The sequence below is a fragment of the Echiichthys vipera genome (genome assembly GCF_963691815.1).
Source record: "Echiichthys vipera genome assembly, chromosome: 15".
Taxonomy (NCBI): Eukaryota; Metazoa; Chordata; class Actinopteri; order Perciformes; family Trachinidae; genus Echiichthys; species Echiichthys vipera.
Window position 1 is genome coordinate 22487487 of NC_139840.1, and position 20280 is coordinate 22507766.

Here is a 20280-nt window from a genome sequence, read left to right on the forward strand (position 1 = left end):
TGTATGCTAAAGAGAAAAGACATTTAATTGTGTTGCTTCCTTTTCTTTGTTGTTGTCTTTGTCTCTATAACTCGATGTAAATGAGCGTTGCCCCGAGTATAAATAAAGGTTGAATGCATAAATTAAATTTGTCATTGTAGTTCTCTGCCTATTTATTTAGTTATATATTTTATTTTGAAGTGATCTTTTTTAATTCTTAAAAGAAGCTTTAAAACAACAGATGGAGGATTTTCAAAATGGATTAAACCAACACACATTATGAATATATATATCATAAATAAGTCATAGAGTGTTCTATACCGTGTCCTGAGATAACTTTTGTTATGATTTGGCACTATAAATAAAATTGAATTAAATGGAATTTAATTGAATAAATTAATAGAATTTCTTCGTGCGCATTTGTTTTGGTGGGAATACGGTTGCGCACTTACATCCGCCTTTACGGTACTGCAGCGTCGTTGCCCTGACAACCCCGGTTTGTTCTCTGGGAGAAGAGGCTGTAACAACAAAAGGCTGCTTGCCTTTAAAAAACTACCAAAACAACCTATTAGTCGCAACACACCTCTGTCTTTTAAAGCTGTTTCAACTACGCTGGGACTTTTTTTTTTACTACCGAGACGAACTTCCATTAAATACAGGCAGCTTTAAAGATGGAAGCCCCGCTGGAGGACGAGGCTCTTGCGGGAGCTTCAGCGGGGATTGAGGGACTCGAACTCGGGGAGAAGTTGAGAGCCACAGACGAAGCTGTCAAGTTCATGTCCGGCGTCGGTGAGTTCAGGTGTCTGTTTATGGTGATGGCAGGCGGTTTTTAACATTTAATATCCAGACAATATCAGTTATTTTCTAATTCATTGCTTCCTGGTCAAAAACAGCATTTCAGATATCCACGATGACATCCTTACCAGTACAAATCACCACTTTTGCCATCCATGTGTATTGGGCTTTCACTTCTAGATATCCGCGGTGACATTTTCGATATCTAGAGTAAACATTCTGGATATCTGTAATATAATTATGACTTGCAAAAACTCCTATTTCAGATATATACAATCCAACTGTTACTGGTCGTAATTTTAATTTCAGATCTCCCAAATTAAAAAAACATTCCAGATATCCATAATGTAATTTTGACTATCCAAAATACACTCTGACTGGTAAAAATGTCATTATGGATATATACAACTGCAATTTTACTAGTAAGAATTACATTACAGATATGCAGAATGTTTATTCTAGATATCAAAATGTAATTGTGGATATCTGCAATTAAAACCCCAATACACATGAATGGCAAAAGTGGTGATTTGTACTTGTAAGAATGATGTTGTGGATATCTGAAATGACAATTGTAGATAGAAAGTGTCATTGTGGATATCTTAAATGATCATTCTGACTAGTAAGAATTCCGTTTTGACTGGGAGAAATGTTATCATGGATATCTAAAATGTATTTACAGAGTGGAGTGTGATTAAATGTTAAAACCGTTTGCCGTAGGAGACCAAAACTGCCCTGAGAGTTAGCACCACCTGGTTTTGGCACATCTTGAGCATTGAGCCCAAAATAGAAAATAAGCTCAAGACTCATTTAAAAAGCGTCCACTGAGGCTCATGTTCAAACTTAAATCTGCTCCATTTCTCTCAGAGCCCGCAGAGCTGCTGAAGTGTGTGTTTCCAGACTCTCTGGTGACTGTGTCAGAGGGCGGACGAGACCTGGGGAAGTTCAGTGTGACGGTGGAGTTTACCCGTAGAGTCCAGCGGCCCTGTGTGCTGCTGCACGCTCAGAGCCAAGGAGCCATTGATGACTCCCCCTGTGGCACTACAGTGACAGGTGAGATCAGGCCGGGGCTGGGAGGACAGGGTGAACTCCATCGTTTTGTCTATTTACAGATGTGTCAGAACAGGCTACACATGGACGTATTATGAGCCAACGGGCCCCTGGGCACAGAGATGTAGGAGGGCCCCACACCGTCTACGTAGAAACATGCCACCCAAATTCAAATATTTTTTTAGACAGTTTTTCTTTGTGGTCATTTGATGTCAATATTATTGTTTTGTTTGTCTTTCTAATTACTTTGCATCTATTTTTAGACATTTTACGTTTCTATGTCGTCTTTTGTTTCTGTCTGTGTTCATCTATTTTGAATCATTCTGCGTCTTTGTCATCATTTTTTTGTCTCTATTCAGACATTTTGTGTCTATTTTCAGTCCCTAAGCATTTCTTTGTGATAATTTTTCAGCTGCATTTTATGAGTCAGGGTCACAGACTGTATAAAAAAATGGACGTAGCCTCTCTGCCGAGGTCCGTTCTCTCAACTTGATCCAATCATACTCACCTCTGGGAGTTGCCATTTTATCAGACTTTAACCACCTCATTTCCAAAAAAGGGCATTGATGTGACGTTGGGGGGAAGGAGATACGTCTGTCCGGCTGACGTTTACTGAATTAGCAACATTAGCTTCCTTGGCCGGGAACTAGGCTAACAGCACACGCTGCTAGATAAACGGGAGTGGGAGTTTATTTTGACCGGGGGGGAACGGTGGTCATTTTTTAAATTTCCTGTGTATCTAGCAGAGATTACACAGCCATCATTTATGATCTATGATTTAAACTGATATTCAACACAGTACCATGCCCATAGACTGTAAAACAGTCACCGACACCAACCCTCATGGCCAGACTCTTCCCGCTGCTCCAGATTAGCATCTAGTGTATTTGCCATCAATAGTGTGCTATATTGCAAGTCATTGTGCAAGTGCGGCTATTAAATTAGCATAACAAAGCTAACATGTTGTGTTCCTAATACATCTGTTGTGACCGTAGTCCAGGTGGAGATGACGGAGTCAGCATGCTAATCCCGACAGCTAGTCTCAGAGTAGAAGTGAGGGCCAGAGGCTAACTGTCACTCAAGAGGCCGCGCCCTTAATTATTAATAAACTTTAACCTCCAATAAAATAAAAACTAGCCTGGTCCAGAGAACCCCCCCCCCCCCCCCCCCCCTCAGTGTTGTCATGGAGATACGACTTACACATACAGACTAGAATGTTTTTTTTGTCCCAGGCCTTAAATAGGTTTAATGATGCTGTGAAAATGGTCTGTTTAACATGGGGGTCAATGAGAAACTGCTCTATTGTGCCTGTGAATGTTCTCATTTGTCCAGGTCGTTGTTATCCTCAAAGAAATTTCAGTCAAAAGCAACTGGACTTGGTTATTTGTCTAGGAAGACGTTTCACCTCTCATCCAAGAGGCTTCATCAGTTCATGTACGCATCTGACCAGGCTGGACCTGGACCAGGACCAGGCTGGGACTGGTCCAACTAGCTGGTGTGAGATCCAGGTATTTAACCTCTCAAAAGTCTATGTAAAAGTAGAGAAACCATCGCTAAACAGAGGAGGAGGCCTGAGACACCACTTATCTCCAATTTACAATGCTGCCCTTTCATCCCTTCCCAGGAGATCCAACAATCTAACCTCAAAGAACAACTGTTCACGAAAGGCCTCCTGTGACTCCAACGACGGTCGTTTAGACTCAATAGAGCACTAACGAAGTCGAAACCAACTTCCCACCAACGACTGTCACTCTAACGACACAAAGGGTTCCAGTGACATCATCGGCCTTGTGAGAGGTTAAATACCTGGATCTCCACACCAGTTAGTTGGACCAGTCCCAGTCTGGTCAGATGCGTACATGAACTGATGAAGCCTCTTGGATGAGAGGTGAAACATCTTCCTAGACATATAACCAAGTCCAGTTGCTTTTGACTGAAATTGCTTTGAGGATGCTCTATTGTGCACTACTCCTAGTGGATGCTCTGAGAACTGCAGTTTTTGGCACTTCTGTATTGGATCATCCAGGAGGTCGCTGTGGTGGGGGCTTGGTCAGGGACCCTGGGCCGGAGCCTGGTAGGCGTGTTCAGTAATTCATCCATGAGTAAACCTTATCTTCATGTCCTTTGTCCTGTTTTCACTGTACATTTAAGCTTTCGTAACCACAGACCTGGAGGTGCTGGAGGAAGATTACCATGAGTATGTCAAGGTGGGTGATTGCAGTCTTCCCGTCTTAACACACATGAAAGTGATAACCTGCCTTTTATCCTGCCACACCTGTCTGTTTTTATTTTGTATTCCCCGCCGTTTAACACATCGCATCCCCCTATTCAGCTTGAGGGCCACAGTTTGGACAAGAGACGTCACATGGTGCAGCGTGACGGACAGATGGTGATCGATAAAGTTACCACTGTAGGAGAGGTGAGAGAAGAATCTGTCCATAACTCTGATAAAAACAGCATTTGGGTTCAATCAACCCCAGGCCCTCGAAACACGTTTATGTGAAATAGATGATATTACGATCACATTCGCCACAGATTAAAAATGAAACAGTAAGTACCAAACCACTTTGTGAAATCTAGACCTTAATGTATGTAAATGTCCTGTAAACACTTCAAAACTTCTTTATACAAACATTATACAGATGTGTGATTCTTTTTCTGTTTACAGGAGACGACGAAGGAGAGCGTTTCTTACCCCATGTCTGTCCTAAGAGGGCTGGTCACAGAAGGGTCCAACTTTCTGCTGATGCGCCTGCTCGCTCTGAGGAAGAAGGTGCCAGAACACATGACCTTCATCTCCCTGGACCAGGGATTACACATCATCCACAACACGTTTGTAAGTAACTGTGCCGGTGAGATCTTTTGGTCATTCTGTGTGTTGTTAGTGACCTCTGATGATCTGTTTTTCGCTGAGGTCAGAGCGAGCTGGGTCTGAAGCAGCTGGAGGTTGGGGGTGAGACCGTGGAGGTATTTGGGGTGGAGAGGATTGTTTGCTCTGCGGAGGATAGCTTCACCACCTGGCAGTGCTACTTCCTGGATGATGGGTAAGCTCAAAAATCTTGCTTCTTAAACTTGTTGTTTATCTCCGCTATCTTTTTTTGCAAAGGCACCGTTGCTGCATCCAGAGCATAGAACCGCCCAAGACGATTGCGATTAGTTTGAAGAAATTAAAACAAACCAAAGCGTTTTTTCGCCCTTATCTCAGAATGATAAGCAGATGTAGCCAGATGTACTCCAGTGCTGATGCAGCTCTGTACAATACGGTCAAGAGAAATGGCTGCCCACCATAGAGCTGCATCTGTTCGACGTTCATGCCTGTTAAAGTGAAATTCTGGCATAAAATTATCCCAGAGTCTTTTTTGGCAAACATACTCATCAAATAAGCCATCGAGACAATTTTTATTACTATTAACGGAGAAATCTCGGACAGTCGCTAACAGTCGAATGTAGCTAACAATGATTCGCTCAAGGCGGTGCGGTAAAGGCATTAAAACATCTTTTTTAACCACTAATACTGCTCAAAATAGCACCAAACCTCTGCAGCAGCATGAGAAGAGTCCTTACACATAAAACAAAAGACCAACAACGTAGTTAGTGATCCCAGAGTTTATTAAAAGAGTGTTTTAAATACTTACCAAATGGCCCAGGTATCAGCTCCTCTCATAGTAAAGTCCATTCAAGTGGATTACCAAAGTCAATCCAGAGATTTGGTGTTATTTTGAGCAGTATTAATGGTTAGAAAAAGCTGTTTTAATGCCTTCACTGTACTGCCCCGAGCTAATCAGTGTTAGCCACATCCGGCTGTTAGCGACTATCCAGGATTTCTCCGTTAATAGTTGTTAATAGACGAAAAAACTGTCTAGGCGGCTTATTTGATGAGTGTAAGTTCCGAAAAAGACCATGGGATGATTTTACACCCGAATTTCACTTTAAAAGGTTTTCGTTGCCACTGTGCGCACAAGATTGCTGAATATGTATTGTTTATTATTATTATTATTATTATTATTATTATTATTATTATTATAATATATGTTACAACTTGATGCTCTGTATCATGAATAAGTAATCGTAGGGAGTGTGATCTAGACCTACTCTAAAGTGACCTGAGTTAACTTTTGTTATGATTTAGCACTACAAATAAAATTGAATCGAATACACAACACTGGATCAAAAAGGGTACGACTGCTGTTTGTACAATTCTTTAAGTGTTTGCAGCGACTTAAAGGGCTGTACCATGTTTTTGGGTAAGTTTTAGTGTTTAATCCGTCTAGAACGATTGCAATTATATTTGTGATTTATGAATGATACATGAGTAAATGTGTGTGTGTGTGTGTGTGTGTGTGTGTGTGTGTGTGTGTGTGTGTGTGTGTGTGTGTGTGTGTGTGTGTGTGTGTGTGTGTGCGTGAGAGAGAGAGAGAGAGAGAGAGAGAGAGAGGGGAGGGAAGATCCCAAAAAACGATAACGTAAATGTTCTTTCTGTGCTGCTGTTTTTTGTTGTTGTCGCCTTTCACGTGTGTTTACGGCGTACTGTTCTGCCACCAGTGAATCACACTAGCGTCCTTGACGAGTGCAAGCAGTTCTGACTTTTAAATCACTGAAAAATAATGTTAATATGATGGATGATAGATGACTTTTTGAGCAGTTTATGTATCTTTGATCAGACACTTGGCCAGTAGAGTGCAGCTGGGATCCCCGGTCACCATGAGGCTTCTGCAGCTGCCATCACAGCTAGAAAAAGGTAACCATTCTCTCACACATGCAACTGTTTCTCTACTGAAGCACGTCAATTTTTTTATTTAATGAATGAATGAATGGATTATTATTTTAAAATCCTCACGCACTATTGCTCCTTGTATGATTGAGTTGGATGGTTTGCCCTGTCCACCTGCAGACTCCATCATTGTCATATCCTTATTTATAAGACTTTCCTCGGTGTTCTTCCTTCATACCTGCAGAAATATGTCATTCGAAAAAGAACAGGAACCCGAAAGCTCCGCTGAGGATTTGAAATTACTAACGGCACCTAGAGTCCGTACTGAGCTGGAGAAAAGGGCATTAAGCACGCACTCACACTGTCTATTCGTACCGTGCCCCATCATGTCTCACGGCTAAAGTCTAGTTCGTTTGACCAGTGTGAGCGCAACCATACCACGTCTAGGAGCGGTAGGCTTGCCGGCAATGGTCCATTTGGGAGAGGTGGGCTTTTGTAAAGCACGTTTGCACGTGTACGAGCACGAGCGTGCACACGTGTACGAGGCCTACGGCGGTTCTGACGTCATTTTATGTGCGCCTGTTCGGACATAGAAAAAAGAAGGACGGACCATGCGCGGACATTGGTGGTGTGATGCGGAGGTGGAGTGTTTACTGCAGATTTGGTTGGCTGAAAAGATTCAAAAACAGTCGGACAAGACGCACAAAAACTCAGAGGTCTATGGAACGATTTGTAAACAAAGCCACGCATCGCGATAACATCATCAATGCGTGTGACGTGTTGCGGCGTGATGACGTATAGGCAGCAAGAAGCATTCGCCGAGGCCCAGGTAGTGTGAGTACAAACGGGCCTGGCCTGCGGGGAGAGGGGGGGGCAAGTACCCTAAAGCACAGGGCACGGTACAGACGGACAGTGTGCGTGCGCCCTTAGTTATTCTGCGTCCTCCGCATGGAACCAGCTGCAGAAAGAACTGAAACTGAAGGAGCTGGTTTCTGTATCCCTTCTTAAGTGACTCTATTCATTTGTTCCCTGTTGTTTCTAACTTTTCTCTGGGACTGTGGAACTGTGTTGCTGCCTGTCTTGGCCAGGACTCTCTTGTAAAATAGATGTTTACTCTCAATGAGACATTTTCCTCCTGGTTGAATAAAGGTTAAATTGAAAAGATTTAAATTGAAATGTTTGTGTGCATGTGGTTGCGTGTTAGGTTTTGAGAAGACACCTCTGGTTTGGGAAGAAGACATGCAGATGCGCTCCAAGTTCTTGGACAGAAAGGTAAGAAATAATGTTATTACATGAGACTGTACCTCAATAATGCTGTTTCTTCCCATAAATATTATCCCATACATACTATATATGTACCGTATATCCCATCATTATTGTACCTTATAGATCCTTTGAATAGACCGGAATATGAATGTGTTTTTACGTTTCATTGGGGCAGGAGGAGCTGAAGGCGGACCACGCCTCGTACCTGAGAAAGCATCCAGAAATCCGTGCCCTCATATCTGACTTCCTGCAGTTTTTGCTGCTGAGGAAACTCGATGACGTCTTCCAGGTTGCCAGAGAGTATTTCCTCCCTTTTGCCTCCCGCCACCCTTCAAAATCAAGCCCTAAAGTCCCCTCCCTCTAAACGCACGTGTTATAACAGCCTTTTCATAGCTTTCTGTTCATTCATCCTTTAAACTTTTTAAATTACAATATGCTGTTGGCTTTTCCCCCTGAGGGCACATAACTAGTGATTAAAAAAAGGAAACATGGTGGAGATCAACAATGAGACTTCTCCTGAGTTGTGTGATCTTTCTTTAAAAGAATATTAAAGTGGTTTGTTTCAAACAGTGTTTGTAGTTTTATTTTGGTACATTGTCTCCTATTCATTTTCTATGGAGCAGCTCGAGCATTTATAGTTGGTGAAATCATACGTTTGAGACTTACTTCCCTCAACTCAATTCAATTTGAATTCAAAGGGGCTTTATCGGCATGAAAGAAATAGAAAATAATGTTGCCAAAGCATTAAGGCCGCACTCACACTGTCCTTCCGCACCGTGCCCCGGGCTTTAGGGTACTTGTCCCCCCCTCCCTCTCCCCCCGCGCCCCAGGCCCGTTTGTACTCACACTACCAGGGCCTCGGCCAATGCTTCTTGCTGTCCATACGTCATCACGCTGTAACACGTCACAGGCATTGATTGACATCATCGCGATGCGTCGCTTTGTTTACAAAACTTTCCATAGACCTCAGAGTTTTTGTGCGTCTTGTCGACTGTTTTTGAATATTTTCATCGACCAAATCTGCAGTAGACACTCCACCTCCGCATCACACCAACGTGAACCTTTCGCCGCCATTGTTGTTGTTGTTAAATGTCCGCGCATGGTCCGTCCTTCTATTTTCTATGTCCGAACAGGCGCACATTAAGGACATCAGAACCGCCATAGGCATCGTGCTCGTGCTCGTACACGTGCGCACGCTCGTGCTCGTACATGTGCAAACGCGCTCTACAAAAGCCCACCTCTCTCAGGCGGGCCATGGACGGCTCACTGTCCGCAGTTATGCGCGGAGCGAGCGGGTGCACTCACACTGGTCAAACGCACTAGGCTTTAGCCGAAAAACCGGTTTTGGCCCGGTGCGGAAGGACAGTGTGAGTGCGCCCTAAGAGTCAATATAGGCCAAGCATTCACTTGATGGACTGAGATATAGGAGTTCAACGGCATTAATACCAAGCCCCCACAACAGCGACCTCCTGGTTGATCCAATAAGGAAGTGCCAAGTCTGCAGTTCTCCGAGTGTCCAGTAGGAGTAGTTTGCACAATAGAGCAGTTTCTCATTGACCCCCATGTTAAACAGGCAAATTTCACAGCAAAATAAAACCTGTTTAAGGCCTGGTACAAAAAAACATTCTAGTCTGTATGTTTAGGTCATATCTCCATGACAACACTGAGGGGTTGGATTTTTTTTTATACCAGGCTAGTTTTTATTTTATTGGAGGTTAAAGGTTATGAATAATTGAATAAGGTGACAGTTAGCCTCTGGCCCACGCTTCACCTCTGAGGCTAGTTGTCAGGATTAGCAAGCTAATTCCTTCATCTCAACCTGGACTGTGGTCATTCGTGTGGTGGTGTTACCATAAGTGACAAGATGGTTTGCTCATGGTTTTGGAACACAACCTGTAGGCTCTGTTATGCTAATTAAATAGCCGCACTTGCACCATGACTTGCAATATAAATTAGCCCACTATCCATGGCGCATAAACTAGATGCTAATCTGGAGCACCATCAGTCTTTTTTTTTTGTAAAGAGAACTTACAAACCCCCTAAAAATCATTTAGGTGCTGCTTATCAACATACCGTATGTGTCACTGATAACAGCGCAAAAAGGAGTTCCCTGACCGGGAATCGAACCCGGGCCGCGGCGGTGAGAGCGCCGAATCCTAACCACTAGACCACCAGGGACTGATGTCTTGGCTCCACGAAAGGCTGGTATACATAGACACTACTACTGTATGTTGTATGTTTTTCATGTAAAACAGACATGACTTCTGATAAAGCGTTGACTTCACTCGGTTGAACGATAACGATCCTTGTTCGCTTGAGAAACTAGATGGCGGTTTTCTGCTCATTCTCCTATTCAACCTTTAATATACAATGTGTCCAAATATTTTGACAGGACACAATAAACAATGATAATAAACATTTACATATAACTAAGATTGATTTATCAATTATATATACAATATATCGTGTGTGTGTGTTTGTGTGTCATTCAGGTTGTGGCATGTTGTGGTTGATACATATGTTTGGCAGTCGAATATTCTTCTCTCTCTTTTCAGTTTTAAGCGAGGCTTTATCTTCAAAATAAAATAACCTTACATAATAAAAGGCGTGCAACAAACTTTTTCACATAGATAAACACTAGAAACTGTAGCACACATGTGTAAACTGGCCTTGGGTCACTTCACGTAGGCTAATACGAAGTGAAAATTACTTTTGCGCCCTAAATACCTAAACTGTGCTTTTATTTTGAAGGTGAGAGCGGAAGTTAGCGTTCTGACAAACCAGTTGCTCTTCTGAAAGTGAAACCAGAAAGAGGCGCCCGCCGGAGAAGACGCAGGGAAACCGGTACAACTTATTGAACTTGTGAATGTTTTTGTTTTGAGGAAGTACAGGAGACCAGTCTTTTCTGCTTCTTTGGACGTAAACTGACAACGTAAGTTTTAACGTCGTGAGTTGACTCATCTGTCATTTCTACGGCTTGTAACGCCACTTACGTACACGCTTAATTAGCCGTTAACTGTAACGTATTGACGTTAAAACCGATTTGACGTGACGTAGTTCTTGTTGTTGTGTGACGTAGTCTTGAGTTTAAACTTTTCAAACTTATGATTTTCCTTTCGTGACGTCAAAATAACGTCAGGGGGTTGTTTTTAGTCTTATGACGTCACTTCCGCGCGTCCCTGTGGGTTTTTAGCACAGTGTTAAAAACATGTGAACCTGCAGGTAGGTATAAACAGGTAGAAGGTGTAATAATAAACAAATACACCAGTGTTTTCAAAGGATGAATAGAGATTTACTTACTTACCTTAATATAGGAAATAAACTGGAGAAGAGTTTGGCTTCTACCCTACAGATACTGCCTATATCTAACAAGGTTACAGAAGTACATTTAAAATACTGCCTATATCTAACAAGGTTACAGAAGTACATTTAAATACTGCATATAATATATCTAACAATGTTACAGAAGTACATTTAAAATACTGCATATATCTAACAATGTTACAGAAGTACATTTAAAATACTGCATATATCTAACAAGGTTACAGAAGTACATTTAAAATACTGCATATATCTAACAATGTTACAGAAGTACATTTAAAATACTGCATATATCTAACAAGGTTACAGAAGTACATTTAAAATACTGCATATATCTAACAAGGTTACAGAAGTACATTTAAAATACTGCATATATCTAACAATGTTACAGAAGTACATTTAAAATACTGCATATATCTAACAATGTTACAGAAGTACATTTAAATACTGCATATATCTAACAAGGTTACAGAAGTACATTTAAAATACTGCATATATCTAACAAGGTTACAGAAGTACATTTAAAATACTGCATATATCTAACAAGGTTACAGAAGTACATTTAAAATACTGCATATATCTAACAAGGTTACAGAAGTACATTTAAAATACTGCATATATCTAACAAGGTTACAGAAGTACATTTAAAATACTGCATATATCTAACAATGTTACAGAAGTACATTTAAAATACTGCATATATCTAACAAGGTTACAGAAGTACATTTAAAATACTGCATATATCTAACAAGGCTACAGAAGTACATTTCAAATACTGCATATATCTAACAAGGTTAAAGAAGTACATTTAAAATACTGCATATATCTAACAAGGTTAAAGAAGTACATTTAAAATACTGCATATATCTAACAAGGCTACAGAAGTACATTTAAAATACTGCATATATCTAACAAGGTTAAAGAAGTACATTTAAAATACTGCATATATCTAACAAGGTTAAAGAAGTACATTTAAAATACTGCATATATCTAACAAGGCTACAGAAGTACATTTAAAATACTGCATATATCTAACAAGGTTAAAGAAGTACATTTAAAATACTGCATATATCTAACAAGGTTACAGAAGTACATTTAAAATACTGCATAATATCTAACAAGGTTACAGAAGTACATTTAAAATACTGCATACATCTAACAAGGTTAAAGAAGTACATTTAAAATACTGCATAATATATACCCAGTTAGTATCATTGCTAAGTTTATACTCGGCTGTTAAATTGATACAGAAACGATGTCACATTTGTTTTTTTATTTTTATTGTTTAACCTCAAAATAAGTGCAAATTCATGATGGACGTTTCCTTTTTCCCCCGAGTTTGTCTCTCTTGTTCCTGCCGCTCTGATAGCACCCGGCCTGTGCTGGTGGGAGTGCGTCTGTGATGGATAGGCTGAAGCTGGCCCGCGTAGACGACGAGCTGGTGTCCTCTGAAGTGGCAGCTCTCTGCTTCTTGTGTAGTGATGTTGTCAACAGAAAACGCCTGGAGGGGGTGAGCACCAGCGTCTCCTATCTCATTTGTCTCAACCTCATCTCTGAAGAAAATGTCTCATTGACCAGTAGCTACAGATGGTTTTTATGTTATTTTCTGAGAGTCTGACCAACTGGTATCCTACATTCACCAAAATAAAAGTGTAGTGACCAACTGAACAGAAAGCAATCAAACAAAAAAAGGGGGCATCTAAGAGGTGGCCTCGTGAGACCGTCCTGATCTGGCAAACTCCCATGTATTTTACACGCGGATCAGTCTGGTAACGTGTGGCGGAGAAAATTTGTAGCTGTTTGCCAGGCGGTCGTAAATTGCACGTTGGGAAGTAATTTTCTTCTGCACAAGAGTCGGGCGTAGTTCAAATGGCTGCACGCAATTGGACAATCCTTCAACCAATCAGACCAACGATCCGAATGACGTACTGCATTAGTTTGGCCACCAGCAAACTGGTAAATTAAACTTTTACCAAAACCAGTCGGCAGTAAAGCAAATACGTCCTTTCTTTGGAGGAGTTGTTCCAGTTTCAAGTTTCTGCTCAGTTTTCAAAGAAAAAACTAGAAAAGAAAAGCCCTCGGCGACCGCCATGTGGAATGTAAATTGGGTCTGTCCGACATTCCTGCTGTTAAAGGGAAGGTCCTACGGGGGAATTGTAGGGTCTATGCAAATCATAATTAAGTCATAGAGTGTGGTCTTTACCTACTCAGTAAAGTGTCCTGAGATAACTTTTGTTATGATTTGGGACTGTAAATAACATTTAATTTAATTTAATTTAATTTACTTTAATTTAATTTAATTTAATTAAACAGAAAAACTGCTTGTGACGCTTCTCTGTCGTCATCGTGTTCAACCAGCCACTAGCGCACCAGGTGAAAAAAAGCCAGCTTGGTGATTGGATCCAGAAAAAACAGAAAGGAAACAGAAGGAAGACGGTGGGGATACCCAGTCTAAGGGCGCACTCACACTGTCCTTCCGCACCGCGCCCCGGGCTTTAGGGTACTTTCCCCCCCTCCCCCTCCCCCCACTTGCCAGCCCGTTTGTACTCACACTGCCTGGGCCTCGGCCAATGCTTCTTGCTGCCTATACGTCATCACGTCGTAACACGTCACACGCATTGATGACGTCATCGCAATGTGTCGCTTTTTAAAAAAATCTTTCCATAGACCTCGGAGTTTTTGTGCGTCTTGTCGACTGTTTTTGAATATTTTCATCCGACAAAATCTGCAGTAAACACTCCACCTCCACATCACACCAACGTGAACCTTTCGCCGCCATTGTTGTTGTTGTTAAATGTCCGCGCATGGTCCGTCCTTCTATTTTCTATGTCCGAACAGGCGCACATAAATTACGTCAGAACCGTCGTAGGCCTTGTGCTCGTACACGTGCGCATGCTCGTGCTCGTACATGTGCAAACACGCTCTACAAAAGCCCACCTCTCTCAGACGGGCCGTGGACGGCCAGCTGGCCGCAGCTATGCACGGAGCAGGTGCACTCACACTGGTCAAAGGCACTAGGCTTTTGCCAAAAAACCTGTTTTGGCCCGGTGCGGAAGGACAGTGTGAGTGCGCCCTAAGGCGAACGTCCAATCTGCGTTGGTTTTTAGGCAAGTTTAAGGGTGACGCAACACATGCAAATCCGAACTGATCTAGACACATTTTCAGCTGCTGGTGGCCCAAATTCGGTTATCTGCTCACTAACGTTTTTTCTCTTGGATCCTTCTGTTGGAATATGGATCCGGCACCTGAAATTGTACCTTTTATCCGTAAATTTGCGTAACACAAACGGCGAATATCCTTTACCGACATGTTGTTCACTTTCTGAGTTTTGCCTCAACGTCCTGTTCCTAGTCATAGGCTGCGTTGATCTGATTGTTTGATTTGGCCCGTCTATCATCAGCATAGGTGGTGATAGACAGATGATTTATCCAATCAGCAACCAGTATTTTCGCCCCTTCCCAAAAGATCTCCAAACCAGAGTTCCCAGATGGAAATGCTTAGCAAATACGAATCATGGGAATAAATCCATCTGGTGGAGTCAGGTTAAATATAAAGAGCAAAAGTAGAAAACACACAATATAAAATAGGTAATTCTTAGGAAAACTTGACTTATTTCTCTCCCTCCAAACACCACTTCCTTCCTTCAGGACACCATTTGTCTCCCATCACTTACACTCTCAGCTGTTGCATCTGGTTACCTTTCACTGTTTATCCTTTCAAATGTTTGTGTATCCTTTCTATGTTGCTCTCACACAGATCAAGGATGCAAAAAAGCTTTTCTTAAGACTAGAAGAAAAGGGTTTGCTGGAGAACGATTTGTTCCTTCGTCAGCTGCTCAACACCATCCGTCGAGCAGATCTCCTCAACCTCCTGGAGACGGACAGCAGGAGGCCGGAAGAAACCGACGCAAATCCCATGCTGTCAGAATACAGGTACATGTGAAGACATTTACCCTAACTGGAGGGGATAACAGGTTTTTATTTGTCTGTCCCTGCTCTCTTCCTCATCTCCACTCGTCTGCTGTTTCTGCCAGAGTGATGCTGTACAGAGTATACGAGGACATGACAGAGGAAAACCTTGACAAGATGAAGTTTCTGTTGAACGACAAGCTGGGCAGAAGACAAACGGAGGCATGCGAAGTGAGAACACACTCATCGTTATATAAGAAATGATGTAAAATACGTTGAACTGGTGGAGAAATAATATTGATAGCACTTGACCCGAAGTGTCTGTCAGAGAAATAGAAATAAAATATCCACACATCAGTTTAGCTTTAACAACTTACAATCAATAGATACACTAACACTCAAAATAATAACAATAAAGCATCAAAGTCGAGTCACGCGTCAATAAAGCAGAAACAGTGAGCACCTTTATTCAACTGCTACACATTATATCCATGCACACAAAACAGGATTGAAGAACGTTTAAATGCAATCAGGTGTGTTGACGTAGCTTAGCATATCCTAATGCACAAATAACAGTAGCGATAAATCAGAATTAAAGTGGCAGCTAGCTAAAACTACAGTTTATTAGGGATGCACAATAATACTGCAAGCTATCAGTATCATCAGATGTTGACTTTAAAATGTATTATCGGTAATCGGCTTTGAAGGTTAGTTTAATAAATGCACAGTTTAGTTTGTTCTGTAATTTTCATCACAGGTTTATTAAATCTGAGTATAAACCACTCAGATGATGTTGACACCCTCTGGTGGTCATTTTGGACAATGGCTGGTTGCATGTCAGCCTTCATCTTATCAAATTGACATTAAATAATATTTGTATCTACACATGCGTACATTAACTCAACATGAATACGGGGTCTACCCAGCTTTGTGCACATTTCAAAATGTGTGGATAACTCTTCCAGACCTCTAATGCTCCACCAGAAGTGATTTCTGGATTTGTGCTGCAGATGCAAAACCTCCACGCACCAACACTAACATTCTTCTCTGTCAATTACAGACCGCACTGGATGTGTTTGCTGAAATGGAGAAAACTGGGTTACTGTCAAATACAAATCTGCATGAGCTGCATGAAGCTCTGCTGGAGTTGGATCAACAACTGGCATGGACTCTACAGCAATTCATGGACGGTAATATGCATGGACACACATAAATGTTGTATTACTGAATTTATATACGTATATATACTGTACTTAAAGTGTAATTCCTGCGCAAAATCATCCCATGGTCTTTTTCGGCACTTACACACATCAAATAAGCCATCAAGATAGTTTTTCGTGAATAAACTATTAATGGACGCTGGACGTGGCTAACAGTGATTAGCTCGGGGCAGTACAGTGAAGGCATTCAAACGTCTTTTTTAACCACTAATACTGCTCAAAATAACACCAAACCTCTGCAGTAGCATGAGAAGAGTCCTTACACAGAAAACAAAGCACCAACAACGTAGTTAGTGAACCCAGAGTTTATTAAAAGAGTGTTTTGAAAGACTTACCAACTGGCCCCTGTACCAGCTCCTCTCATAGTAAAGTCCATTCAAGTCGATTACCAAAGTCAATCCCAAAGGAAGGAGCCCATTGGTGCTTCGTTCTGAGCTAATCAGTGTTAGCCATGTCCAGCTGTTAGCGACTCTACCAGATTTCTCCGTTAATGGTTGTTACATAAAAAAAATTGTCTCGATGGTTTATTTGATGTATGTAAGTGCGAAAAAGACCATGGGATGATTTTCCCCCGGAATTACACTTAAAATAAATGATTGTTCTTTTTAGGGGTAACCCAGCGGCCTCAATCCAGATTACCTTCTCACGTCAGCATGGACTACCAGGTGTGTGTGTGTCTGTGTGTTTGTATACAGTTAATCCTGTAATGAGAAAGTTTAATGAGGACTGGAAATGTGTTTTCTTACCGCAGAAGGTCACCAACGCCCCGCAGACAACACAACTGACAGATGTGTCGATATCTGAGACTCAGACCAGTTGTAAGTCTCACTTTCACGGTATTACTCACTGACTCCCTGTTAATTTGTGCACACAGAGATTGAATAATTACCCCTAATGACGTGCACATACAAGGATGTAAGTTTTCTCGTTTTTTGTTCCTCAGATGGAGGAGCGAGCGTTTGCTCCGATGCAGAACCAACGACCAAGCCCTCCTCTCTTCCTGATGACGTAACAATTCACACAAACACCTCTCACTCATGAATTAGAGCATAAATGTTTATGATTTTGCATATGTGGATGTGTTTTTACTCTTTAGGCGGATTACTACGCCCTGACTCATATCCCACGTGGGTTGTGTGTGGTCTTCAATAATGAGAACTTCCAGGGAACAGAGCTGAAAAAACGAGGAGGGACTCAGGAGGACGAGAGTATGTATCTTTGTTTTTGAACTGGGCCGACCAATCTGGGATTTTTGAGACGGATACAGATAATAAAATTGCACCGAATAGCTGAGTAGCAATGTATGTTCAGGATCAGTCAATTACTGATTGATTTCTGCATTATATGTTCTGTAAACAAAGGTTTTCATATCGGCTCATATCCAACTACGTATAGACCAGTACTGATACTAATATGTCTGTGATATTCCGAGTTTGGCCAATAATATTGTCTGGCCGATATATCAGTCCGGCTCTAATTTGATATGAAATGATATGATGTTATAAAATAAAATCAATATATCGGTGTGCTTCAATTTGTCACAGAGGCTCTGCGCACAGTGTTCACCCGCCTCGGCTTCACTGTGGTGGTACATGACGACTTGACTTCAGTACAGATGCGACAACAACTAAGAGAGCTCGGCTCAAGGAACTTTTTGGATGAGGACGCTTTGGTGAGCACTGTCACACCTTCACAACTGATATCAAATACTACCGTATACTGCTTTGGTTTTAACTCTAAAGAAGTAGTTAAAAGAAACACTTTTTGTTTTAGTGAAGGGAGTTAAATAAGATCAATATCACTCCTGTCTGTACTGAAAATATGAAGATACAGCCAGCAGCAAGACCTAGTCCTGCACATCACCGCCTAGAAAACCACAACGTTCATTTTTACACTTTGGTCTTTGTGCAGATTAAACAAGACTAAGATATAATGTTTTAACTGGTGAACTTTTTTCATCAAAAGATCATTTCTGCAATTCCTGAGAGATCTTTAAATGTCTCAGGACTAGCTGTATTTTTTAAACCGAACTTCTATGGCCCCCTGTTAAAAAAAAAATCCCCGTCCACACCACCGTTGTGATAAAAAATATCACCGTCCACATGAAACCGCAAAATCCTCCTCCGTCGGATTGTCACGTCGAGAGTGCCCCACAAGTCTCCATTGAAACAACTTACTGTTTACCGTCACACAATGTGACGTCAAACAATGTCGACAACAAATGGCGCTTTTCGTAGGTTTTCCTGTCCACACACGACTGCAGAAACCGGACTTTTCCAAAAAGTTCACCCTGGACTCGTGTGGATGAAAGGCCGAAACCGTGCAGAGAAACACACGGTTTCAGAAATACCCGCGTTCATGTCGACTTAATATTAATGGAACAGACAAAAACTGCATATTTCCCAAAATATTGAACTGTTTTTTTTAAAACAGTGTGTTTTAAACAAGTCATTTTTCTTTTTTTTTCAGTGTAATTAACCTACAGGTTTATGTAATTCATTGAGATTGCTTACATACAAAATCATCTCATGTTTATCTCCAGCATCGTTATTAAAGTGGTAATCGTATCTAAAATCCAGTTTAAAAACAAACATGCCTCTGATCTCAGGTGGTGTGCGTGCTTTCCCATGGAGAAGAGGGAACCGTCTTTGGGACTGATGGGGTGCAGGTGCCCTTGCGAGAACTGAAACAACCCTTCACCAGCGGGAGAGCTCCCACTTTGGCAGGGAAGCCCAAACTGTTCTTCATCCAAGCGTGTCAGGGAAGCGAATACCAGAGGGGATCCATGCCGTGTCCCCCGAGGCCGAGACAGGAAGAGGGGGACAAACAGAGCCTGGAGGAAGATGCGGGTCCTGTGCGCGCCGAGAAGGTGCCTTGGGAGGCTGACTTCCTGTTGGGCATGGCCACCGTGCCGAACTGCAAGTCATTTAGAAACACTTCCACAGGCTCCATCTACATCCAGGAGCTGTGTAGACAGTTGACGAAGTCAGCAGAAAGGTGAGACACGCCTCAAAGCTTTGACCGACCAAGTCTGTCTATAAAACCACCAACTTTCAGAAAGGATGAGCACTTACTGAGGGGCGCCGCTGCAAAATGTAGGTAGAGGTAACCGTAAGAGCAGTCCTCTTTTCCAAGGTTAGGGACCATAACTATGTTTCTATAGGTCGGCTTGGTGTTTTCAAATGTGTCTGCTGTGCTGTTTATGTCATATAGTATTGAATCGAATAGAATAGATCAACTTTTATTGTGACATTTGGCCAAACTCCATTTTGTGCATCAAAAACAGTTACAAAATTACTTGAATACAACAATAAATAAGGTTTATACATGGGGGACTTGGGGGAATCGAGAGAAGCTATATTCACGGAAAGGAAGAGAATGAGAGAAGTGGTTGTACTGCTACGCATATTAAATAGTAATTATAAATATATTGCACGTGGACATGATATTGCACATTGTAAACAGAATAAATATGACAGATAACAGATTTAACAGTAATGGTATGAGGGACAGATTTTAGGGTTGTGGTTATGTGTGGTTCTTATGTCCTTTGTATGAGCAGCGTTTATGATTTGTAACATTTTTTCCTCTGTTTTCTGTGCAGCGCGAAGAAAGATAGCATCCACACTGTGCTGACCCGTGTGAACAGGGAGGTCAGCAGAGGAGAGTTTTTAAACCAAAAACAGATGCCAGAGCCCACGTACACCCTCACCAAGACACTCGTCCTCACATTTGTGTGAGCTGACCGGGACCAGGTGCAATGCTGAAAATGTGCCAAACTCTCATAGAGTCACGCCTGTTTACTGTGTGTCTGACTGTGATTCTGTGGGTTTTTTAATCTTCTGTCTTTATGGTACAGCTGGTCGAATGAATTTGAATGTCAGCGGGAATCTGAAGTCTCTTAATCTTGCAAACAAAAAACGATCATGGCATTTTATGAAGCCACTTCCATTCACGTGTGGCTGAGGAAAAATAAACAATATGACATCGTTTGAAAAGTTTCTTTGTGTCACAGTGTGATAACACACAG

General features: G+C 41.7%; 2 protein-coding genes across 3 annotated transcripts; both read left to right on the forward strand.

The window, feature by feature from the left end:
• Positions 1-650: 650 nt before the first annotated feature.
• Positions 651-8165, forward strand: catip (ciliogenesis associated TTC17 interacting protein; the record flags this gene model as incomplete). Its single annotated transcript, XM_083929060.1, has 9 exons — positions 651-768; positions 1642-1827; positions 3976-4031; positions 4157-4243; positions 4493-4660; positions 4744-4868; positions 6486-6562; positions 7740-7807; positions 7977-8165. 9 exons carry the CDS (start codon positions 651-653, stop codon positions 8163-8165), a joined length of 1074 nt encoding a protein of 357 aa, XP_083785186.1.
• A 2447-nt stretch (positions 8166-10612) lies between these two features.
• On the forward strand, positions 10613-20280 carry casp8 (caspase 8, apoptosis-related cysteine peptidase). Of its 2 annotated transcripts, none has more exons than XM_083928764.1 (12): positions 10613-10733; positions 12461-12632; positions 14879-15054; positions 15156-15261; positions 16091-16220; positions 16860-16915; positions 17002-17086; positions 17194-17258; positions 17347-17458; positions 17795-17922; positions 18859-19247; positions 19855-20280. In XM_083928764.1, the coding sequence occupies exons 2-12, from the start codon at positions 12525-12527 to the stop codon at positions 19988-19990; spliced, it is 1491 nt and encodes a 496-aa protein (XP_083784890.1). In that variant the 5' UTR covers positions 10613-10733; positions 12461-12524; the 3' UTR covers positions 19991-20280. The 2 variants fall into 2 exon arrangements, with proteins under 2 accessions (XP_083784890.1, XP_083784891.1); XM_083928765.1 differs by having other exon boundaries at positions 17002-17068.

What these genes read in the sequence shown, in the direction of transcription:
- casp8 (XM_083928764.1), top strand. Translation starts at nt 12,525, where the DNA reads ATGGATAGGCTGAAGCTGGCCCGCGTAGACGACGAGCTGGTGTCCTCT. An exon ending in ACGTCAGCATGGACTACCAG is followed by an intron (nt 16,916 to 17,001) that starts GTGTGTGTGTGT and finishes TTCTTACCGCAG; the next exon opens with AAGGTCACCAACGCCCCGCA. An exon ending in AGGGACTCAGGAGGACGAGA is followed by an intron (nt 17,459 to 17,794) that starts GTATGTATCTTT and finishes AATTTGTCACAG; the next exon opens with AGGCTCTGCGCACAGTGTTC.